The 25,955-nt window shown below is 38.1% G+C and overlaps 1 protein-coding gene across 1 annotated transcript; it reads left to right on the forward strand.

Annotated features, from left to right (window-relative positions):
• Nucleotides 1-685: 685 nt before the first annotated feature.
• On the forward strand, nt 686-23,947 carry myom2b (myomesin 2b). Its single transcript, XM_033988703.2, has 39 exons — nt 686-789; nt 1,833-1,929; nt 2,892-2,949; nt 3,033-3,187; nt 3,290-3,376; nt 4,467-4,555; nt 4,962-5,012; nt 5,091-5,255; nt 5,539-5,700; nt 5,805-5,946; nt 6,445-6,644; nt 7,377-7,430; nt 7,511-7,638; nt 7,789-7,972; nt 8,041-8,215; nt 8,290-8,411; nt 8,539-8,726; nt 8,800-8,926; nt 9,017-9,195; nt 9,618-9,732; nt 9,834-9,996; nt 10,073-10,179; nt 10,925-10,969; nt 11,318-11,454; nt 11,654-11,798; nt 12,830-12,892; nt 13,154-13,221; nt 13,609-13,722; nt 13,838-13,925; nt 14,358-14,396; nt 16,419-16,524; nt 17,377-17,443; nt 17,915-18,011; nt 18,773-18,809; nt 19,837-19,859; nt 19,967-20,022; nt 20,091-20,180; nt 21,921-22,046; nt 22,920-23,947. Exons 2-39 carry the CDS (start codon nt 1,847-1,849, stop codon nt 23,148-23,150), a joined length of 4,266 nt encoding a protein of 1,421 aa, XP_033844594.1. The 5' UTR covers nt 686-789; nt 1,833-1,846; the 3' UTR covers nt 23,151-23,947.
• The last annotated feature ends 2,008 nt before the right edge of the window (nt 23,948-25,955 follow it).

The following is a 25,955-nucleotide window of genomic DNA, read 5'->3' on the forward strand; positions in this document are numbered from 1 at the left end:
TGCATAGGCCTGCAAATAAATTATGCGGTAATTTTGACACTGCATTGAAGCAAAATAGCCATTATGTTTTTGAGTGATACCCCATTGACCTAGTGCATGTAAAATGTGTGTTTATGACTTATCTTAACCTGTTTCGCTACACTTCCTTTATGTACAATATAGCCATTTTTCCTTTAACCTACTAACAAAACCTTCTCTGCTGCTTTTCTGTTATCTTCCTGTACAGATCATTTTGGTGTCCCTCCAGTGCGTCAGGAATAGCAGTAACTGTAGCTGCTTTTAAAAATAGGCTCTGGCCAAAGTTCAGCATACATCACAGTTTGGGACAGGCTGCAGGGAGCTTTGAGAGGAAATGCAGGGGATCAACTCTAATTTTACTGTATACCCTAAAAATGCACTATGCCATGTAAGATATGTGAGAATATCCACTTTAAGAAGATATTTAAGAGTTGCAAAGTGTTAGTTTAATAGCCCAAGTAGCTTCTTTGTGTTGTTTTGTAATAAATCTAAAGCAACAGATTCACATGTAGGTTGTTCATTACACACATAAACCTCACATCTGTAGATCTATTATCTCTGTTTTTTGCAGTACATTTGCATTTGGTGGCTGAGAGTCTTGAAGGATACTGGTTATATATAGGCAGCTCCCTCACCTTATAAGGCCTCAAGGAACACCAGGTGGGGGCCGGTGGAGACGGGTGGTGGTTTCGTTGGCCTGGCCCAAGGCTCAGGCTGACTCCCTGTGGATTCAGGCTGACAGCCGAAGTTGCTCTAAGGGGATCTAACGGGGTAAGTAAAGCATATTTGCATTATTAATTCATAATATATAATTAGATGATTATAAATGTCAGATGTAAGGCATGTATTTAAACCTACAACAGGTGTGCAATGATTGGATAGGGAGCTATAGGCCCCACAACAGGGCCTAATAAATGTGTCAAGTGATATATGCAATAATAAGTAGTTGTTTTGAAAGTTATGCCCATGACTGCAGCGGGTATTTCCCTGTCTGTGTCAACACATATTTATTCTTCAATCTGATTAACTAAGCAGTTTTCAAGTAGACCTATGGCTTGTTGTTATTGGGTGATAGTAATTGTCTTTATACTTTATTGCATTACGGGGATTTGTACAGTTATGGTAAGAGAAGTGTGGTGGTTTACAGTTGCTGACAGTATGACTTGAGTGTCATTTGGTAGGCATCTTTGCTGGTACAGTGTGGTTGAAGTGGAGAGGTGTTGCTGCTTCAGTGCTGTGAAAATATGAGCTGCCTACTGAAGCCAAAAGATCACACTTCACATATAAGAATCTTAAGGTCTGGGTAGCGTCCATGTCTACTGGTAGCAGTAAACATAATAGTCACAAAACAAAATATGAGTTGACCACAGGGTAATTAAGAGAATACAACAGTGATGTGTGAACATAATGATGTAACCTAAACACACAAACATGCATGACATGTTACATCATGTGTCAGTAATCATTAGACTGCTCTTATTAATGGTCTAACATTAAGACACACACAGTTATGAATATAGAGATCCATTTAAAAAAACAAAACAAAACACATGTTCATATGACATTGGGCTATCACTTTTTTATTATTATTAGTTTAAATTTTTGTCTGTGTGTAAATGACAGCACAATCTCTGTTTACTGGGTGGACATCTTGGTTGCATACAGCCTCATTTTGTCATTGCAGTGTCTAGCTGCTTTGTTTGTGCGTATCCCTTACAGCTGGATTCCAAGTTTAGGTCTTTATGTTTGTACCGTTTCCTGTCTGTGTGAGTTGTACTGTTTTGTCTTGTATGATGTATGCTGCGGTTCAACAGGTCACTCTGTCAACATGGCGATGTGGATCAAACCTGGATACTACGACCATGCGTATCATCACAAAGAGAGCAAATATGTGGTTAAGGAGTACAGCAGGTACCCTCTGTGGCAAATAACAACTAAATAGCTGCTAATCTAAACTCTTTAACAGTAGTGAGCTTTACTGTTACTGAAGCAGCTGATTTAGGCTTTGGCATTTATGTGATGGTGTTGATTGAATATGAGCCTTTTTTAAACTGACTTTAAGTTTATTCATAGTTCACGTGTGTCACATACAAACATTTCACCTGTGTCTTTACTGATGCCTCTAAATAACAAAAGAGCAAACAACTTACAGATAAAATATGTGTGGCTAACCAACCCATAAATCATTAATCTTTACATTTACATCTTGTTACATTTATTTCAGTTTTTCTAATCCCTCTTTAGAGGCCTGAATAAAATGCGCTCTTATGCTTGTAGATTTAGTGATCAGTGCTCAGGAAACAGGCTTGGTGCACAGATGGCTTCAAACAAGGTCCAGCTGCTGCAGTGTACTCACAGTCGAATTTAGACTAGTCACCAATAATTGAAGCTGTTACCAACAAGATATTTCGGATAAACACCAATCCTTATGCGAATAGAAGGACCACAATGCCAATTCTTTTGTATTTGTCATAGTCAGAAATTGGCGCATGCAAAACTACCTCCTAGACCATAAATCTCTACAACAATAGCATATGTGATCTCAGCTTTTTCAAATGAAGAGGCTTACTATAATGCATCATTTTGCCCAAGTGGGTTTTGTGAGGATTCATAAACCGTGCATCATTGGCTTTGTAAGCTCTTTTCTACAATTTACTACACTAAGCTTATTGGAAATAAAAACAACTGCGCAGGTCTGGTCATAGCTCTTTCTTACTCAGTTGGGGTCACAGTGCAGTGAGTGTGTCGACTGGCTTTTTAGACTTGGATTGTGAGCGTTGCAGTTCACTAATCTTTCTTGTGTCAGTCTTTTTCCTTCTTTGTTGTTCTTGTTTTTGTGTCACTCTTAATGTCTGTGTGTTGTCCCTGTTCAGCTCTAAGACGATGGAGGACAGATATGAGTACAAAACACAAGCTTGCATCCAGGAAGTGGTAAACATCACTTCATCGTTAGAGTTCTTACTTTTATTACTACAATTTTACTTTTACTGAATTGTATGTATTGATCTATTTAGGTGAGGTCAAAGATGTTGGACAAGTATGTGCGTGAGGAGCCGATGATCAGGGGTCCACAGTTCCTGGTCCGACTCAGATCCCACACAGTGTTTGAAAACACCCCCATTACAATTTTCTGCACTGTGGAGGGCTACCCCACTCCCATTGTGAAATGGTTAGTTTACATTTGTATATTATATATTATATATTATTTATCTAATTATTCCCTGTATCATGGTCAGGGTGAGATAATGTGTCTTTGTTTTGCTTTTTTTAGGTACAAAGATGGAGTCACTCTGGACTTGTCGTCTGGAAGATACCTGGTTCAGTCCAAAGGTGGAGTGCACTCACTGGAAATCCCAAGGTACATGTAACATAAATGTATAACACACAGACTTTGGAAGAGGTGGGTAGTTACATTAACTAAAATAACTTTTAAAGAAATGTGTGCTTCTTGGAATAGTTTTCAGACATGACACTTGAGTCTGACTTGAGTAGTACATTCTACAGTTTGCTAGTACTTTAGGTTTAGATTAATCTTCCCACTGTCTATAAATTTACAAGTGACTAATGTTAAACCACTTGTTGACCATGTGTTTTTTGCATTGCTCCTGCAGATATAATTTCATTTTGCCCATTTTTGTGGTCTATCCTTTGAAAATACCATACTATTCCTGCAAAAAAAAAAATAATTTTTTAAATTTTTGTGGTATATCCTTCAATTACTTTTATAATTTTGTTTCCCCAAATACTTTTTTACTGTTACTTGAGTAATTGCACCACCGAGTATGCTTATTTAACTTATATCACTAACTTGAACGCTGTTACATTGGGTAGATCACCAGATTCACCAGCTTTGCCAGTGTCAGTGTTCATGTTGAGTTCCTGTGTGAGAGTCGGCTGACTGTCTGTGGAGGGGCCGTTAAGAGCCCCTCCAGTCTCAGGAGTCTCAGCTGTTCGGGAGCTGACCTCAGTGCTATGTGATACTCCAGGACTCCTACATTCATTTGCTCACAGTCACTTTTAAATCTTTAACAGTTCTGCAGCCAGATAAATTGTTAGCTTGTGTGGTTTGTTGTAATACTAAACTCTTGTTAACTTTACTGCAGGATTGTTAAACATACAAATACTGCTGTAGCATGCAAGGGTAATTTTTTTACATCATGACATTCCTGTTGGCAATCCTCACTCACGCATTCAGACACTTAGCTGTCTGATGCAATGTAGTCACCGACAATGCCAATGCTAATCCTCATTACCTCCAAACCCATCGTTTAGCATTCCTCGCACAGATTTTATTTTCTAGACAAAGGATTGCACCAGTCTTCCATCATTTTATTCATTTGCTAATGGTCCTAAACATTAAATTCTATTCAAGCTCAAAGTTAATTACGGCAATCTGTGGAGTCGGCTTATGCCTGTTCATTACATTTTGTTTTGTTGTGTTTGTATAGATGTACAACTGATGACACAGCCCAGTACACTGCTGTGGCTGGCAATCTGCACGGACAGGCCTCCACTCAAGCCTCGGTCATTGTCAAAAGTAAGTCAAATTTGTAGGTAATTTAATTTCGTGGATCCAAAGTACAAATCATCCAGAGGAGACGCAAACAGAGAAGTAATGAGTAAACTTGACAAGTAAATGTGACAAAGGCCAATGGAGATTTTAATAGATTTATTGGGGCAAATACAAATAATCTTGGGGACATGCACACTGCAGTCCATTTCAAATACCCACACGTAGTATTTTGGGAGCGTATGTTCATCATTACATCAACACAATTATATCACATGGTCCTTAACACGTACGTATGTAATGTCATGAGTGTGTAATGAGTATTCCGTTGGCCTTCCATGTACTCATTGCTTTCATCTGTCACCCTCTCTGTTATATTTAACATTTCACGGGCTAAATTTGAACCACCTGTGTTTTGTTTGTTATGATGCAGGGTACAAACAAGAGGAGGAGGCCTGCCCTTATGGATGGATGCCCTTCACTGGTAGAAGACCTAATTATTACAACCAGATGCAATGTTTTGTGTTTCATTTTCTAATCCTGTGTTTATTATCTCATTTAGCTGCAATGCTTCCACAGATCACCTTCACTAAAATCAATATCACATTTCTGGAGACATTTGGTCCAGTTTTTGCTACTGAGGGGGAGTCTGCTACTCTGACTGCCACTATGACACTGAGCCCCAACCTGGCAAACCTGCAACCTGAGGCACAGTGGTACAGAGATGGTAACTTTTGGATAATAGAATCATAAATACTAAAATAATAGCTTGGTGCATTGTCTTTGTAATTTCATCTTCTTGTCCCAATTCAGCAAGTCTTTAAGCATAGGCGTGAACAGATAAAATTGGAATATGTTATGGGTATTATTTTATAGACCATTAGCAGTACATTGTTCATTTTAATCTGGAAAAGTGGGTTATGAGACAAGCTATAAAGACAGCTGCTACTTAATCAATTACTCCTATAAAATTGTGCCATAAATGACCCTTTTTTGTGTTTTATTCAAAGATGTCCGCCTCACTGATTCTAAGTGGGTCAAGATTGAGACGGGCAGAGGAGTGACTACTTTGACCCTCCCCAACCTGTACAAAGACGATGAGGGCCTCTATACCCTGCGTATGGTTACCAAAGGAGGAACTGCTGAACATAGTGCTTTTGTCTCTGTAGCAGGTAAAATGAAAATATTTATACAAAATACTTTACATAACTCATGGTCCATGTGTTATATTAATCTACTACCTGTCAAATTAACGTCTTTATATTATTTGTTACAGATGGGCCTCCCCCCATGCCCAATGCCCCTGGGGCTCCTATGGACCTCAAGATTCATGATGCAAACAGAGACTATGTGATTGTGTCCTGGAAACCTCCTAACACCACTACTGAGGGCCCAATCATAGGATACTTTGTGGACAAGTGAGTTAATTACTTTTATTGTATCCCTTAAAAGCCCATACTCAAAAAACCACACATTACTGTAACTTATGCAAGCTGCACTTTACAACCAACATTAACCATCAGTTGCTAATATTGCTTATTTGTTTATCAGGTTTATTTACCTGGGACAGCGTACATTAATCAACATTTCTGCAAATGGACCAGAATTAGCCAAAGAGGTTATTTTGTAGTCCCTTGGTAGATGATAAAATAGTCACCCTAAAAACAGTGCAATTATACAAAACAGTGCTATTAAAAGGCAGTGAAGATACAAACAGTCATTAAGGGCCATTAAATGCATCACATTTATTTTCTGTGGTTAAAAATACTTTGAATATAAGGAGTAATCGTGCTCCCTTACTTCTTAATCTTCTTTGGACTATGTAGAGAATGTAATGCGTCCACCACTGTTTCATGAGCCATTACTGTTTTATTTTGTCTCTTGATGCATGCTGTTAATTTCTTTTTGTATTTCAGATGTGAAGTTGGAACAGAAAACTGGACCCAGTGCAATGATCACCCCATTAAGATCTGTAAATACCCAGTGTCAGGGCTGTTTGAAGGACACTCCTACTACTTCAGAGTGAGAGCTATTAACTCCCATGGCACCAGCAAACCATCCCGTATGTCCGATCCCATTGCCGCCCTGGACCCCACCGAATTCGAGAGGCTTCATAGTAAGTTTCACTATATCTTAATACTTAGCTAATACGTCTGCCTTTCTTAATGCCTCACTTTGGTGTTGATTTAAATAAACTGAATATATCACAGAAGCAATTAGGCAAGTAAGCAATTACAAAATTGCCACATTAATAATCATGAGATGTACTGCCGGCTGCTGTTTGTGTTATTTTGTTTCCCGCTTTTCGATTAACATATCAAAGCTTTATTCAAGGCTTACACATGTACGCTAATGTAAACTGTTAGCATTGTGCTCATTTTTCAACAATTTATAAAATACAAACAAACATTCTAGCTAACTTTAAAATTGAGCTAAAAGACAAGTCAATATTCTGTGGTAAAATTTGCTATCAGACTGCAGATTTGTTTTATGTTTAATATCTATAATTACTGGGCCTATCCACATACAACTTCAGTCTGTCAGCATAAAAAAACGGAAGTTAAATCATTTGTGTCGCAATAACTTCCATGCCATTATTAAAACCCCAAAGTCAGTTGAAATAACTTTAAGCCAGCAAAATATAACACGTTTTCGGAGCCAAGTTCAAACAGGATAGAATTCAACATTTTAGGACCATTCGTTTGGACATTTCTCCCAAAAACAGTAAATTCCTCATAGAGTTACATAGACCCCTGCTGTTCCTCTGAAATTAAGACATGAACATGAAAGCAATCTATTATCAGCTTTTATCTTTGCCTGTGTTTTATCTTTTTTTTTTCTTGCTCAGCCAAAAAACTGGGCGGAAAACTGGATGTTGTGTCTTACCATGATGACCATGAAGGTGAGATTACTTACAGTAGCCTACGTATAAGCTTACTGAAGAAAACAGTGCATAATGTGACAACTTTGCTTTTTCTGTAGAGGAGGGACACCCACCAGCCACTCCAACAGGGATCTATGCCTCTGAAACTGACAGGACCTATGTTGTCCTGAGCTGGAAGGCCCCTCCATATTTTGCCAAAGCTCCCATGTGGTACTACATAGAGAAGGTGAAATATTGCTACATCCCCACTTGTCATCTTAAATTGCACCTTTTCACTCTACAATTACACGATTAACAAATTACGCAATAATTTTTATGAACCATCAGAATAAGCAGTTTAAGTGAGGATCATCTGTTATCTCCTGATTTATTCCAGTCCATGGCAGGCAGTGGTGCTTGGCAGCGTGTGAACACTCAGGTGCCCATTCGCTCTCCACGTTATGCCGTCTTTGACCTTGCTGAGGGAAAAGAATATCAGTTCCGGGCTTTGGCTGCCAATATGTATGGCACGAGTGAGCCATCAGAGCCATCCAAACCTGTACAGACTCAGGAACTTAAAGGTATTTATATTTGGATTGAATTTACCTCAAAAGCCAACCTGTGTGAAAAATGATGTAATTGTGTTTAGGTGTGCCATCCGCTCCTGGTCAGGTGGTTGCTACTAGAGAGACTGATACTTCTGTGCTTATCCAGTGGGCTCCCCCTAAGGAACCTAACAATTTGATTGGTTACTACATTGACCAGTGTGTAAAAGGCTCTAAAGACTGGACCTCTGCCAACCACAAACCACACAAGAGCACCAAGTTAGTTTTTAATAAGATAAGTGTTGTATTTTGTGCATATGTCATGTATTAAAAGCGATGTTCTTGGCATTCAGGTTTGTGGTGAGTGGATTGACGACCGGAGAGACCTATGTTTTCCGTGTCCAGGCCATCAATGAGCTGGGACTGAGTGACGAGTCCCAAGAGTCTGCCCCACTTATGGTCAAGGCCGCGCTGAGTCAGTCCTTTGTGTTTATTGATGTTTCTATTGAACCAAACAGTCTAGTGCTTTGTTAGATAATCTGCACAGTAATGGCAAACTGTTAGTACTTACATTATTGTCATATGTGTTTATTGTATTTTAGCCCATCCCTCTGCTCCCTATGACATTGCTCTGTTGAACTGTGATGGCACCTCAGTGGTTTTGAACTGGAAGAAGCCCCTTCACTCTGGAGGGTCAAAGGTTAAGGAATATTATGTAGATAAGAGACGTAGTGGGACAAGTGTATGGAGAGAGGTTCACATCCCTCCAGTGACAGAAAGAGTTTATAAGGTAACACTGTAACATTTTGTCATACAGTTTTTTCTCTCTCTCTTTTGTTAAGTTGAAGTTTTGTCTCCTTTAGGTGGAGGGCCTGACCACAGGAGCAATCTATCAGTTCCAGGTATATGCTGCCAGTCTCGCCGGACTCGGACCAGCTTCAAAACATTCATCTGATATCATCTGTGATGCCTGGAATATGCCTGAACCTGGTCCGTAATAGACCTGTGTTTTGTTTGACCTTCATTCAAATAAGAAGTACATCCATCTTTAACAAAATTGCCTTTCTTCATCTATGCCAGGTCCTGCCTATGACCTTACTTTCTGTGAAGTCAGAGATAATTCGATTGTGGTTGAGTGGAAGAAACCTTTATATACTGGTTCTGGACCAATCACTGGGTATCATGTTGAGTACGCTAAGACCGGCTCTTCTGACTGGACCACGGCTAATGAGACAGCTGTCAGTCAACGCTTCCACAAGGTCTGAGGATAATCCTATTAACTTCCATTTAGTTTATTGAAATTGAAAGTAAGAATTATGGGATGATTTCATCATTATATTTAAGGAGTGTACATTATTCTCCTTAACTATAATGCTAAATCAGTATTTATTATAGTATATTGTTATTTTCTTAGTGTTTCAATATCTTTTGTTCAAGGGCACCACTATGGTCTGTAGAAACACTAGCACACGCTTGTGTAACACTGACATCTAGTGGATTAAGTGAATAATTACTAGGAGTAAGTAACAAAAATAGAAATATACTGTAATAGTAATACTAAATGCAATTTTTTACATGATTTCCACTGTTGTTACTCATTTACAATGCATTTGTCATCATTCGAAGTAAATCTGAGATATAATAGGTTCATTACTATTTATATTCTACACTATACTGAAAGGTGACAGGTTTGGAAGCTGGTGCCAATTACATGTTCAGAATCCGTGCTGTGAATGATGCCGGAAAAGGAATGGCATCAATGCCCTCCGACCCTGTGACTGCCAAGACTGTGAAAGGTCCACTTATCACATTAATAACATATAATGTACATTTTAAATATTTAGAACTGATAGAAAGAATTACTTCAAACCTGTCATTTTGTCTCACTCTTTGTTAGGTGCCCAGGAGGTGTCCTGCGGTGTGGATGAGAAGACTGGTGACATTGTTTTGTCTTTTGAGTCCTGCCAAATGAAGGACGACTCTCAGTTTATCTGGAAGAAAGATTATAAAGAGATCACTGACTTTTCTAAAGGAGTAGTGATAAAGACTGAAGGAAACCAGTAAGCATATACAACCACACACATTATTATTCTGTCTAAGTACAGTCCGTCTCAGACTCACTGTCTCTGCCCACAGGTCTAAACTTGTCTTTACCAGTGCCGACAAAGAGGACTTTGGCACATACAGTGTCAGTGTCACCAATACTGATGGAGTTTCCTCCAGCTATTCAATTTCAGCGGAAGGTATGGCTGAACACATAGTGAATACTATAAATATATTCTAATCTATTTTAAAAAGGCATTATGCGATGTATTCCACTAGAATAAAAGACTTGCAATATACACATCTTTACTAAAATGCTTAAATCTGCAAAACGACAAAGCCCCAAATACCAAACCCCCAGGAAAATATAGCATCTTATGCTGACACTCAATTCATTTCAAAAAGGAAAGTGTAACAGCCACACACAGTTCACATCAGATGAAACACATTATTTCTGCAAGTGTTTTTGTGCATCACAGAAGACTGGTGCAATGCTCTTTTCTTACTGTTGCACCATTGCCCACTAGGCTATATGATGCGACTGTGAAAGATGTAAAATGGTTGCATTTAGCCTAGAGTTTTATACTTTAATTTAGACCTGCTCATAAATTGCCAGTCTTTGTGCCTTTATTTATTAAACTTGCGAGTGAAGTCTCTCAAAGTGACACACAGTGCATTTGTTGAACTGCTTTGTTTTTTCCATAACTATTGTTTTGGAGCATAGAAGACTTTGTCCTCTCCCCTGTGGTTGTTTACTTTAGTCTTTTATTTCTCTATCTCGTACAATTTTAATTCCAGTGCTAACTTTTCCCCTCCAAATGGCCTTAATATATCTGCTCCCCCATCCTAAATCAGTGTTAAAGTCTGCATATAAAGAGTAAGCTCCATTTTAATTACTTGTTTTTGCTCTTGGCTGAATGGAACCTCTTTCTCTTTTTCTTTCAGAGTTGGCCAAGATGCTGGCACTGAGCTACGATATCAGACACCCAAGTAGGTTCAATCTCTTATATTATCTGTCTTTGTCTATCCTAATCTTCATTCTTGTACTATGCTTTCTGTGCATTACTGCTTTAATATGCTTCTTTCTTTCTCCTTTTATTTCCACATTTCTGTTTTTCTATGCCATCACTATTCTTTGTTCTTAGTGCCTTTGAACCTTTCAATATTTTCATTTCATTTGATCCACAAAAAGTCTTACCTACTTTTGCATCACCTGCCTGGCTACTATTCAGCCCCTCTGTTCTTTCACATCACGTCACACTTCTCCTCTCATCTCTAAGTGCTTTAATAAATAATCAGTCAACAATGTAATTACCTTGTGACCTTCTTGTGCTCTAGTCATCCCGCTGAAGACCGAGTTGGACTACAAGATTCTGGAGAGAGGCCGAATGAGGTTCTGGCTGCAGGCTGAGGAGATTTCATCCAATGTCACCTACAAATTCTTCGCTAACAACAAGGAACTGTCTGGAGCCAGTGTAAGATGCATAAGAACAAAAAGATAAAACCAAAACTATACATTAAAGATAAATCTACACATTACAGAGATGGATCAGTGATGACCTATTTAACCTTTGCATATAAGTGCATCTCTTCTCAAAGAACTCTTATCGTTTAGTGCTTCAGTTACTGTAAAGAAAAGTATAATTTATCTCTGCATTTCTCTTCTGTCTCCAGCCGAACAAGATGGGTCATGATGTGGCCACAGGTGTGATCGAGTTCATCATGGATCATTTCACTGAGGACAATGAAGGCACATTCACCTGTCAAATCACAGACGGCGGCGGCAAAGCACAGAGCTCTCTGGTCCTGATTGGAGACGGTATGTACGGACACGTCACAATGCATCTGTACTTTATGAACTACAGACAGTAAAATGAAGGGGAGACATAGGGCTTGTCAAGAGTAATTGATCTGGTTTTGGATAAATATTAGCCCAAATTACTTATTTAATAATTTAATAATTAAGAATGAATTAATAAATAATTGTAATCATATTTTGATATTTTTGTAATTGTTGTTTGGACTATACCGACTCTAAAACACATACCAAAAGATATTATTAAATCAGAATGGTAAAAAAGAAAAAAAAGCCTTTTATTCATATATATACCGGTATATATATATATATATATATATATATATATTTTTTTTTTTTTAATCTGGACGCTTTATTTGAACCCTATTTGGTTAAAATATGGTTTGATTTTTGGTTTTTTTGCATTTGATTTTACTTTAATGATGCACATGCCAGGTGTCTTTTGTGGTGAGGGTCTGACATCAGCTTGTCTCCACTGAGTAGTTGTTGTTTGTCTAAAATGTTTGTCTAAAAAGCAGGTAATACCACCAATTCTGCTCACAGTATGTAGTAATGCATGTTTTGGCAAAGCCTGTAATTGGTTATGATAGAACACATCCATGGAGACAAGCAGGCAGTGAAGAAGAATTACATAATGCACCTTTGGTTTCAACTTGGACCCGACGCATCCTTTTGTTTGGACTCAGAGTGAGTCACTTTAATAGAGACACATTGCTGCATAAAATTCACAATTATAACTAAGTATATTCATAAATACTAGCAGCACTTTCTAAATACACAAACAACTGTTTAAAAAATACACCACTTACGGTACACTACACTTTACTGCAAGGTTTTTAATGATATGGAAATGTATGCAACTTAAAGACAAGTTGATTCCAAAATGTAGATGAGTGCATTTATAAATTATGATTATGTTCTCATCCTTTGAATGAATTAGCTTGATAATTCACTAAAAGAATATATAGGGAGCCCTGACAGCACTTTGATCTCCTAATTATTCAGTGTTTATGTGCATCTTTATGTGTGTGCAGCTTTCAAGGCAGCGCTGGCTGAGGCTGACTACCAGAGGAGAGAGTACATCAGAGTCAAGGAGGGTAAGCAGCACATCATTGCTTTTAATTTATATGAGATTTACTTTACAACACATGAGGCAAGTTGACTGATCGGGTATTTCCTGAGAGACAAGTGGTGCAGCTAATGTTGAAGAAGGAGAAATCAGTCAGGAGTTAAAGCTTGAATACCATAAACATGTGGTGTAAAAGGGATCAGGATGCAGAGAGAGTAAAGCTAATGCAATCAAAGTAGGTGGATAATGATGTTTTAGGCTCACAGTGCTGCTGTTTTATTCCCCACAGGACCCCACTTCAGTGAGTTTCTGTCACTGCAGGTTGGAGAAGACTGCTCTGTAACTCTGGTCTGCAAGGTACACATAGTACAACTGAAATATTGTACCATATTAAGAATACAAACACATGTAGATTTGTACAACCATATTTATTTATCCAACTAAATGTATTTTAAAGCTGAAGAAAAATGCTGTTAAAATGTTTATACTGAAGACTGACACACCATTTCTTTATATTCCATCCAATATATATAATACATATTGATCTTTTACTTGAGTTCATGGATGCTGAAGTGGTTTATTTCATGTAGACATTAAATACAATTATTAAACAATATTAATAGTTATAATATATATATGTATATAAAATATATAAAAAATAATATATATAAAATTAATAGTAATAATCAAATATAAGATAACTCCCTGTAATGTTCTTAATATATATTTTTTTCTAATATGCAGGTTGCTAATCTGAAGAAGGAATCTGAGTTCCACTGGTACAAAGAAGACACAGAGATTATCCCTGATGTTAAACCCGATCTGGGATCAGGTGTCTGCAAACTCCCCATCAAACTGGTAATGGCTCTTTCCATGTATAGTACTGCATAAATGTATTTGTTCCGATAATAACGTTAGCTCTATAACTGTATGCGTTTCCTTTTATGTAAGTGCTATTAATATCTTCTTTCAGTTTTCTCTGAAGACAACAGGCATTTACAAAGCCACCATCAGTGATGACAGAGGAAAAGATATGAGCCAAATTGATGTCTCTGGAAAAGGTAAACTCAAAATCAACACAAGTGATTTAAAAAGGTTAGAACTTTTAAGGACTTTTGTGAGAGTGTGGCCTCTGCATGACAGTATTTACTCAAGAGGAAATCCATTTTAATTTCCCAGAGTGAATGTCCCTCCATAAGCTCTGCATGTGTTATAATCCTCTTCAGATCAACTTCTATATCAGGACTATTTAATCAATCCATAAGAGGGAGATTAACCAGCAAACACAGATCAAGACACCATTTTGTTTAAGGCAGAAAATAGAAAAAAAATCCATTTGCATAAATTGGTTAGTACAATGTTAGCAGAGCAACTGCAAACAAATCCTTAATGCACTGTAGGGTTTAATTAAAAGTTCACCTCCCGGTTGGCTTTTTAAGCTGCCACTGGAGGGCGTTCTTTCTTGACCCCCTGTCTGTTCTATTCTATTCCAGTGTTTGAGGATGCCATAAACAAGATCAGCCAGCTGGCAGGTAGGTGTCAAACCCACTCACGCCCACATGCGAGATACAATACATGTCATATTATTAGCTCACTAACACACATTGATTTTGAGTACTGTGCCAAACATTGTCATTATCAATAGCCCAAGCAAAACATCTAAATTTAACAGTGTGAGATTTTGAGGATGTACTACAGGCTTGTATTTCTATTCCAGCCTGGTCTGCACATTGACTTCAGAGGCAGGCAGAGGCATTTGGCCATCACAGCACCGTGTGGTGAAATCATGTTAAAATTCCTCTGCCACTGCTGTCATAGTGACGGTGTGGAGGAGCATCTTACTCCTATTTTAAGAGATTGTCACTTGACAGCTTGGCAGCGACAGTTACAGCCGAGGATGCAGAGGAGAGCGCAGTTCATTACAGGGATGTTAGGGAACCATGGTAATGCTACAAGATGAACATGCATATGAACTGCACTTTACAAGCAAGAGATACGAGACACAAATCATGACATATTAGACCTGCTTAATGTTTTGAATGACTCAACATTTGACACTTTTTTTGTAACATGGGGATCATAGAAACGAATCGTCAAAGTCATGGAACATTATGTAACATTATGACATATTAAAGGGCCCGTATTACACTATTTTCTGACCTATGTTATGTTGTTTCCTCATCAAACACATACATGAAGTTGTGTTTTGTTTCATTCACACATGCTTAACAAACAAACCCTGCACATTTAGACTAGCTCTCAAATGGAAAACACTCTGTTCCACCTTGTGATGTCATGATGTAATACAGGAAGTGCTCCACTGTGTTTTTAAACTCCATGCCCTCTCTTTATTAGAATAATTTGGATGATTTCAGCCCTGGAATTGTCAATCTCTGCTGAACTAAAGGTAAAAGGTAGCTGACATCACAAGGTGGAACAGAGCATTTTGAGCTTAGGAGATCGAGACAGACTAATAATAAAGGATTACTCAAACATGTGTGAATGAAAAAACAACTCCGGGTATGTTTTGTCGAGGTCACAGCATTATGACATGGTTTAAAGCTCACAAGAATCCATTTTGTGTAATATAGGACCATTAACTTGTACATTCACTCACTGTAATGCATTTATTCCATTGGCCTCCAGTTACCACTACGAAACACACACAAACACACTTATTCACTCTTAAACAAGGGGACATGGCAACACACTGGTTGAAGATGGGGTTTAAACTAAATATGATCTTGAAGTGTAAAATTAGAATAGGGGTGTCAAGATATTTGATTAATCGATAACTATGATTATTCAGGTCACATCATAATTCTATGACTAGGAAAATAACATAATTGACAATTTCAGAAGCCTGTCATTTGATTTCAGTCTACACATAATTTAATCTTATATCTAAATTACTTTTTATCTGGCTGTATATCTCACATCAACTTCATCCAAAAAGCTATGAGCAGAGGCGGGCTATTACAAAATGTGATTGAAAGAAAATTAAAGCTTTGACTTTGCCGGTGTTAATAACTATGAATAATTATAGTATCAAGAATCAAGAGTTTCTTCTCACAAAAATAGTAATACTGTACTAAAATTGGATATTGTGACGTCTCTATTTGAATGGAAAGTCTTACAATGACATACATTTACTTAAACACTGAGCAACTGACCAACCACCACATCTATCAAGCAAAAACACAACTATTCTCTGTCTCTCTCTGAACTGATTTCTATTGTTATTGTGTTGTTGTGTTTAATAAAGAAGTTGTGGTTGATATTGAAGCTGAAATAGCCACAGTAATCTTTATGATTGCTACTGAGTGAGTCACCTCAGAAGATACTATTAGTTGTTTCATTTACTGGTATTGGATCTGATAGATTAAAAAGGTTCCATCTGTACCTTTGGCGGTACTGAGGAGAATTGCTTACCTCTTTACTACTCTGAGCTGATAAAAGACTTCATAGCTTCCCGGCAGCAGATCGAATATATGTATAACGCTGATGTCAAGAGCGCCCTGAACGACCCGTGTGACCTCAATTGCCTCTTGTAGGAGCCAGTGCCGCAGAGCTTGTGATTAACTGCACGGCCACAGGTATCCAGCTGCAATGCCACATGAAGTACTACACGTCCGAGATGAGCATCACCTGGTACCACGGGTAAGCACGAGTCGCTCCAAAATCAGCCCATTTAGTTCACGAGCAAATAATACGAATGCTCAACAATTAGATGAGGTTTCTTTTAAAGGTCTACAATGTAACTTCACCATTTGAGGGTATGCCACATGCTTTTTTCTATAGAGACTTGGTTTGTCTGGAATTTATGGCATCAAGCACTGATTTCATTACAAGTGTTTTATGTCAGGTAAAATGATCTTGAAGGTCATTTCTTCACAATCCTGTAACATGGAAATAGATGCATTTATTGTCGTACTGTAGAACATTCTAGACAAGGCAGTAGCATAAACACCATGGACACAAGCTGGTGGCATACCGTCCATCAGAAAAGTTACATAGTACACCTTTAAGGATGCTAACCACAGACACTTCCTTTTCTTTTATCTTAAAAGACAAGGGAAACAACAATAAGCCACATAATAAAACGTGTGATGGCCACTGGCAAGGGTTTTCATTATCCTGGTTATTGCCGTAAAATTGCTTCTTTTGGGGTGAAAATTACATCCCTATCATTTCCTCCAAAGATGCTTATTTTTGTGGACTTTAAAGCTCTCCATTGTACTCAAGAGATTATAAAACACGTTGGGAGGGACACAGAGGGAGAGGGAACAAAAAACACACAAAAATAAAAAGAGAAATTAAAGGCAAACTGAGGACGCACGCCTTAATTATTTGTTGTAAATTACCTCCGTTTATTCATTTGTGGGAGATTGTGCGTTGAGAGAATTAGTGTCCTTAGGCATAGCATCAAACTAGCATGTAAACATGATTTTCCATTTTCATATTAAACAGAGCATACCTGCAAAATCTGTCATTTCTTATTTGTTTTTTTAGAGAGACTAAACTTGCTCACAATGAGAAATTTGTGATCGGCGGAACCCCTGCGATGGCAACAATGGAGGTAGGCCTTTTTTGCAAGCAGATCATACACAGAGAATTATTAAGCAACAAATGACAATAAAAGACCTCAGGCAGAGCTTTTTATGGAGGACTTTAATCAATGTGATGCAGGACTATAATAGAATTAATTAAAATGATAAAACAGCCTTCAAACTGATTTTTATTTTCTACGGAATAAAAGCAAGTTTGGATATGTGATAGGTTAATTAGTTTGATAAAGGATCGTACCAGGCACCGTGTAAGCATCATTTATACTTGTAAAGGCTTGATATGTTCTTACTATCTACAAATAGTCAAGACCAAAAAGTAGCTTCATTCAAGTGATCGACCCATTAAAAATAGTCTGGAGTGATCTTAGAAGACCTTGTGCAGCCTAAAACAACAAGTTACCACTCTTTATACTTTTATGCAAGTAGTTATTTTGTGTTTTTTACACCTCTGGGTGGCGTTAACAGTCTTGGTTTGTTGTTAGGTGATTGAACCAGTGGACAAGGACAAGGGACTGTACTCTATTGTGATTGTGGACCCTGAAACGTCTCACAAGAGAACCCTAGACTTGAGTGGTGAAGGTTAGTACACATTAAAGGGACATATTATATAAATGTTATTTTTATGAGCGCTTAACCTTGTCATAAATGTGTTGGCTGATCATATCCCTATTCCGAGTTGTGTTACAGTTTAATTTGAGTTTAAGTAATTTTGTTTTGTCTTGCATTTGAGGCTTGAGTGTTCAGAAATTTTCACCTCTCTGTATATATGTGCAATTATTTTAAAAAATTCAGCCTCCATTTCATGCATATAAGGTCAAAAATACATAAATACTTTTACTTGACGTGTAATGTTCACCTCTTGGTAAAGTGTTGATTATATGCAACTTGTTACTATGCGGAACAGAGGACATTTACTGAATTTTACTGAACAAGAGTGATATTGTTGTGCAGTAAAGGTAATGCGTATGTAGTATCAACTTGATCATTTAAACATTTTTATGACATCCGTACACGTCGCAGTCAAAGATTAGGAGCCATATATTGTGGGGCACCATGGTGAATGTTTTTGCGGTGAAATCCATTTTAAACCCAAGAGAGGAGAGTTGAATGAGAGACTGTCATTCCTTTGAACACCTCGGCTCAGCTGTACAGAGCATTTTGTTTTGCCTCTCAGTACACTTGTCAGCTTGTGTTTTGCCTTCACCCAGGATTTCTATACTTGTCATAACAAATGTTGTCCACCTTCGACAAACCCAAACAAATAAATCATATTCATTGAGGGGGATATGTAAATGTACAGCCAAAAGTTGTGAAATGCATTTTTCTTTTGTTTCTTCCAGCTTATGAGAAAGCCTATGCAGAGTTCCAGAAACTCAAGTAAGAAAAGTTTTCATTTACCTGCCGTGTGAATATTTGTGCTAATGATGAATCACATTTTATTTCCCATTTGAATATGTGTTGCTTCAGCACTGCGGGCCACAGAAAGCTCAAAGTAATGTGAAATGATTTCCCAAGACCTTTTCTGTTTATAGGCTGGTAACAGCATTCCTTATTTTAGTTGTAATTTATTTAGAAACAGATGCTCTCTTGTATTTGTATCCACATAAATTGAATTTGGCCTGAAATTACCTTTTAGACAGATCTTATGCTCACAGACTGCTGCTTCTGTTAACCCAGTATCCCTGTTGACCTAGTATTGAGCATATCCTTTGTAAGCAGCCATTTCATTTATGCTCCCGGGATGAAAACACAACTGAAAAATAAGCTCTGCATAATTTGGTTGAATTTTCAAGTCTTCAATAACAGCAATGCACTATTTTGATTTCTCAAGCATCCGTAAATCATTTTTCTCCATAATTTAATCAAGGGCTCTACTGTGAAACTGCTGCATATTCTTGGTTAAAAAAAATAAATAAATAAAAAAAAAAGTCAAAATAACCAGCTGCTAGAGGTTCTTCAGATCCATTCTAATCCTCCGAGTAATTACACCACAGCAAAACTGGCCTAATGTTTTTTTTCTCCAAAATTATTTTAAAAACATCAATTTAAAATCCAATCACTAAACGTCTCCCACATGGGCCAAAAGGTTGAAAAAGATTAGAAACATTTATGGAAAAGATTTCAGGATCCATATCAATGATCAGGAGTCCCAAGAGGAGAGTTGCATTCTTCAAGCCTTTTGTGAACCTGACTCCATTTGACCTGACAGACAAACAAAAAAACACAAAATCCATGCCAGATTTTCTTTTACATCATCAGATACTGTACCAGCATTTCAATTTAGCTGCATTTGTCAGACTGGTTATAAAAATTACATTTAATGTTGCTGGGATCTACGTAGCAAGCTCAAACATTGCATTTGTGGTACCGTGTGTATGATTTGTGTTTGCTCTCTATCCTGCAGGGCTGAAGCCTACGCTGAAAAGAGTGAGTACACTTCTGCTGTGCTACTGCTTTAGGATATTTACTTTTAGTTTAATAAGTGGATTGATATAAAAAGGTTGTATATGTAAATGAATGATTTCTCTTTTCAGACCGTGGTAAAGTGGTCGGAGGACTGCCTGATGTTGTCACTATAATGGAGAAGAAGGTAAATCATCTTGTTTGTCTGCATGTTCATGATTAGGTTTATCTAATATTTCTTTTCTTTCTTTTCAGACCCTGAGTTTAACATGTACAGTGTGTGGTGACCCCAAGCCTCAGGTCTCATGGCTCAAGAACGGAGCAGACGTGGAGCCCGATGATCAGGTATGGTCTTTCTACGGTCTATGTCCTGTTTATGTTTTGGTTTGAATCACTGGACGTTTGTAGCTCTCACATATAGTGACCATGTCTGCTCCGGCTCTGTACACTTCATCAGACCGGCCCTCCTTCTTCATGATTTATCACCTTATTAAAGAGCCTCAGCTGCAACAGTCTGTTTCTATTAACTTGTCAACTTTAACAGAGCATATTTCGTATTTGGTCCTGTATCTTGTTGCATTAGTTCATTGAGTCAGATACAGATGCACACACGTAAAGTGCCGTATATCTTAAATGAGATATGTGAATTTAACTAACAAGGAGATTAAAATGCATTTAAAGCTAAATTCCCTGCATAACTCAAAATAGCCTTTTAACATCTCTCAAGTGTATGAGCATACTTGCTCTTTAATGCTGGGGGTGGTTGCATTACTAGTAAAGGGTTTCTTACCTGGTAAGTGCATACCTCACACCTAAGTGTGTCATTTCCTTCATCTCTGTGTCTTTATATTTAGTGACACTTATTTATTCTTTTTTGCCTTGTGGAAAGTCTCTTACAAAGAACAATTTCCTGGATCTCCTTCTGGATCAATAAAAATCTAATATACTGTCATCTAAAAGCTGTTGGGTATTGAACTTTTTATATTACATTTGATGTAAAATATATCAGCCGCTTTTAAGTGAAATTTTCTGTAAATCTAATGAACACATAAAAACATGTTTTAAGTTCATTTGACTGATTACACCAGTTATAGCAACTAATAGATTCAAACATCTATCTTCATTTAGCTTCAGGTGTAATCCTGCCTATATACACAAGAGGATCTGTGTAAGTGATCAGTAAAGGCAGAATCTACCTTTGTTGACCTACTTACCTGCCTGCGGAGTATCTTTTTCACATCATCAGCATCAGCTCTTTGCAACTTTCAAAATTTAGTATTTAAAAACTACAGTCCAGCAGGAATTCCAACTCTGCCCTCGTCCTTATTCACTCTCTAACCTTAATAATCTCTCTAAATTCTAATACAAAACTCCTTGGTGATAGGTTTTCCATTACTCCAAGGTCCTTCTTCCTCCATCCTGGGGTGAATAGTAATAAAATACAAAACCCGCGAGTATATTTTCACACATAGAGTTGTCTCCAGGAAAGAAAAGTACATTAAGTAAGGTCTTTGTGACTGGTCATCAGCACTAGTTGTCATCAGCAAATAAGCAGTGACTCCTGACTCCTTAAATGCACTGACATTCAGATGAGTAAATGACTGCAATTTGTAAACTTACGTATTAAAAAGGCAAAAATTATTAACACAGCATTTGCAAGGGCACAGGGTTTTAATTCCATGGAATAAAAGCGTCTCTCTTTTTAATAGAAATGAAATAAGCCTGGTATAAGTGGCACTTGGGGAAAAAAGTACTTGTCCACAGAACCTTTGCTTTGAGTGGGCAGTTTAAGAGGTATATGTATTCTGTGCAGCACCACTCACAGGCTATGAGTCAGAGCCACATCTTCAAGCAGAAGTGGATGTAAATGTAATATTTTTCCTTTGAAGATGCCATTATCTTTGTTGTTTGTCTGATATCCAAAATAATCTGTTTATGATATGGACTCTATGGAGCTTTCACTAAAGGGTTGTCACTCAGCGCTAATAAAGTTAGAAAGTTCTAGCATGAGGCATTCTTAATAAAATTTTAAGTGACAGTGTTGAAAAGGCTTAACTCTGTCTTATTTCTACCCTCTTATTGCAGTACGTGGTCTCTCTGGATCAGGGGAAGTTTGCCAGCCTGACCATCAAAGGTGTCTCTATGGAGGACTCTGGCAGATACACCATGATTGTCCAGAACAAATATGGAGGGGAGTCCGTGGACATAGTGGTAAGAGTCATAGCTGAAGAAGAGCAGATTTTCTCCAAGTCATGGAGTTTCTCTGACCCTGTGTGCCTTTTATTGGGGCTTAAAAGTTAGATAGAGCAAATCATATTTGTTATGGAGCTGATGGAAGGCTTTATAACGTTTTGTCTGACCTTCATTTGTAAGACTTTTTACCATTCAAAATACCAAAATAAAAGACCTCTGCAACTTTTCAGAGAAAAAGTTTGACAATGTCTATCCAAAAATGCCTATGCTAAAAATTAATTTCGGGAAAATATTTTAGTAAATATATATGGTATAACATGCATGATTGATTGTTGCATTGATGATGTTAGAGTCTGACCCCTGCACAAAGCCTTCTCCAGCACATCTCAAAGATTCTCAGTGGGGTTAAGGTCTGGACTCTGTGGTGGACAATCCATGTGTGAAAATGATGTCTCATGCTCCTGAACCACTCTTTCACAATTTGAGCCCGATGAATCCTGGCATTGTCATCTTGGGATACGCCCGTGCCATCAGGGAAGAAAAAATCCACTGATGGAATAACCTGGTCATTCAGTATATTCAGGTGTCAGCTGACCTCATTCTTTGAGCACAGACTGTTGCTGAACCTAGACCTGACCAACTGCAGGAGGAGAGGACCTAGTTGCTTAGTTAAATCCAGGTGGTGACTTTCTTTTTGGCCAGGCAGTGTGTTTCCGATGTGCTCTACTCAATGCATTTTCCCATTAGAGCAGGTATAGACCATATCTTTAAGTTTAGATATGTGTTTTGACAAGCCCCAGCTGTGCCTGATAAACTGCTTGACATACAGAGACAAGGCATAGCCCAATACTTGTGAAATATGATGCACTGACTGCTTGTTTTTGTCTCCAGGTCAGTGTGTACCGTCACGGTGAAAAGATCCCCGAGGCCAAACCAACTCTGACTCCCAAGACCATCATCGCTCCAAAACTGCCCATTGAGATCCCTCAGCCTAAGACCCAGCCCACTGCCCCTAGCGCCGCCCCTAGCGCCGCCCCTAGCCCCGCCCCTGCCGCCTCAAGCCCCACCCCCAAGGCTGCAGGAAGAGGAGTGAAGAGTCCCACTCCCACAAGAAGGAAGTAGAATGTGCCCCTAAAAATAGAAAACCAACATGAAAGCCTTTACTGATGACTCCTTTGGGCCTGTGCCTGCTGACGAAAACAAAATAGTACGAGAAAATGGGAAAAAATGACTGAACATATCTGAAATAAAATAAAACCTGCAATTATAATAAAGCAATTGCTGGGAATAAGTATTCACTACTTTGATTAAAGTAAAACGTTACAGTATACCCATATCTACATACCGTTGTTCATCACAGCTGATGTTAGAAGGGCTCCTGTTAGTGGAACTCTTGAGTTTTCATTTTAATCCTGGTTTGGTCCTGCTCCAGGGGGTTTAGGTCTGGTCATGTTATAGTCATATTAGTCCTCTTGTTTTACACTTGATTAACTCATATAGATTAAATTTGGTCCTTTGCGCCATTGGGTTCCTGATTAGTTTGTTTTAGTTTATACTGGTAAGTCATATATGTTAATGAGTACTGAGTAGTAGTACATCACATTGAGTAGTGAGTAGTAGTGATGTGGGAAGTAAGAGAATAGCTGCCATAGAGATGTGAAGAAAGAAAACGTGTAGACATGTCTAATCCCCATAAACGCCTGTGTTTCCTCTCTAATACATGAGTCTTCACCAGATTCCTCCTCACACTCCCGGGCCACAGCCGCAGCCTTTGAAGGTGAGGCCAGAACGGTGGCTGTCGGAGAGGTGGGCTGTACTGCCTGTAGGGGAAGCCAGCTGTGCATTTGATCAATGACTTGGCTCTGTCTCCTGACCATGAAACCAGTTTTATCCACAAATAAACAAGTGCTTTATTTACATTTCTCACAATCTTACTACAGTTGCCATGAGAGGAAGACACGCAGACAACACTCTTAAATGCACGCAGATGTAGGTAGACAAACTGCAGATGCCATTATTACTCTAGATCTATAGTTTGTTGGTAAATGCTCAAAATATATCTAGCTTGAAGATGTTCTCATGACAGTAATGAACCATTTAAACTCCTAATGCTCGTCTGGTACCACACAGAGCATTTATTTTAATTCCTGAATCGTTATTTCAGCTCAGACATGCTTGCCAGTATTATATTCAAATTGCTTCTTTTCCAAATCACTCAAATAATGTATTGTCTTGCTTATTGAGATTACTTAATGGACTTTTAATTATAATTCTAAAGTTACGTCACAATAACAGATCTAGCAAATTTGTGAAAACACACATAAATTATTTTAGGGACCTCTTGTGTTCTCAAATACTGAATGATATCTTGTATTTTGCTTCCCCAGTTGGACAGATTTAGATTAGCGTCCACGTGCAGGACATAGAGACGGCAGAGATGGCTGATGAGATTTGTGGTTTATTAAAGCAAATGAGGGACGAGCAGCAGATGGAGGGGAGAGAGCAGGAGGGGGCAGGGTAAATTCATTGTTTCTGTGTTTGCAGTTGCTAATAAAAGAACAAGATTACGCTTTTTCTGTCAGTAAGAGAAGAGTTGAGAATGGATCACAACTCCAGCAGTATAGAAAAAAAAACAAAAAACTGCTAGGTTTCTATTGTACTGTGTTACTTGTGTTGATGAGGTCTCTTCTCTTCAGCGCTAAGGAGCCAGTCAGTTGTATCAGGATAGTTAACAAGATGGGAATGAGCTGAATGAATGTGCAAAAAGAGAATAGGATGTGAAAAGAACCTGTTCTTTTTGAAACAAAGAATTATTATGTTGTAATGATGTGACAGTTTTGCAAAAATAAGGGACAAAGACAGGTGTATTCATGTTCAGAGTAGAAAAAAAAACACACTTTGAAATCCTAAACTTTTGAGGATTATAATTTTGTTAATAAGCAATTTCTAGATTTTCACCAGATTTCATGAAAGTAGGCTACTTTTTCCTTTAGTCGTCATCTTTTTCTTCAAACCTTGATCCTCTGCACAACATTGCATAGGCCTAACCCAATTGTATTCTCTCCTCCTGTCTCTAGGTGAAATGTTTAACTGCAATCTCAATTTTGAAGTTTGATGTTTTGCTGATCATCTGTTATGAGATTACTTCCTTGACTTTTAATTAATTTCCACATTTTTAATCATCATAATTACACTGGGTCCAAATGTTGCCATGACAACCAGCACTACTGATTTGAGTAAAGTTGGACCGATCCCTCCGACACCCCTGATGCACACAGATACACACATACGCAGTTATATGGACAGCTCCTATCTAAATGAAATAGCAGACTCTTACTGATAGCATGAAATTGTGTTTCCAAATATACCCCATGTCATCGGAGTGTGACAAACAGAGCCATCTCCTTCCACCGCCTTCCACATGGGGGCAGTATGGTAACATGTGGTCAAACTCAACACTTTTAATAATAAACTTTAGGCTCACGTTAGCTGAGCACACACAGATAGACTGCTCTGTCCTAATTAAAGCAGCACTGTTCAAACAATGAAAAGGGAGACATTTTCAGGGTGTGACTCCAAAAGACGAACGCACCGAGTTGCATACATTCATTCCTTTGTTGTGTGGAAGTGTGCAACAAAAAAGGTTTGCACATTTAAATGTTACACAGCCAAATAAATTGAAGGAGTAGTAGCCTAAATCCCAAAGATTTTATCAGCATTTTAGCAAAGGTTAAACCCAACCAAAGGGGAGGAGACATTGTGGAACATTTAAAAGAAAAAGGGCCTGAATTTAAACTGCTCAAATCTGGCAAAAGAAAATGGGAACTAAGATCAGCTCAACCGCAAGCCAGTGCCTTTACTATTACAACTTTTTTTTCTACCACTACTAGTACTAACCCTACATCTCTCTGTGTTACACCTATTAAC

Source organism: Periophthalmus magnuspinnatus, chromosome 3 (assembly GCF_009829125.3).
Source record: "Periophthalmus magnuspinnatus isolate fPerMag1 chromosome 3, fPerMag1.2.pri, whole genome shotgun sequence".
Classification (NCBI taxonomy): Eukaryota; Metazoa; Chordata; class Actinopteri; order Gobiiformes; family Gobiidae; genus Periophthalmus; species Periophthalmus magnuspinnatus.

What these genes read in the sequence shown, in the direction of transcription:
- myom2b (XM_033988703.2), top strand. Translation starts at nt 1,847, where the DNA reads ATGGCGATGTGGATCAAACCTGGATACTACGACCATGCGTATCATCAC. An exon ending in ATAGGATACTTTGTGGACAA is followed by an intron (nt 5,947 to 6,444) that starts GTGAGTTAATTA and finishes TTTGTATTTCAG; the next exon opens with ATGTGAAGTTGGAACAGAAA. An exon ending in AGGAACTGTCTGGAGCCAGT is followed by an intron (nt 11,455 to 11,653) that starts GTAAGATGCATA and finishes TTCTGTCTCCAG; the next exon opens with CCGAACAAGATGGGTCATGA.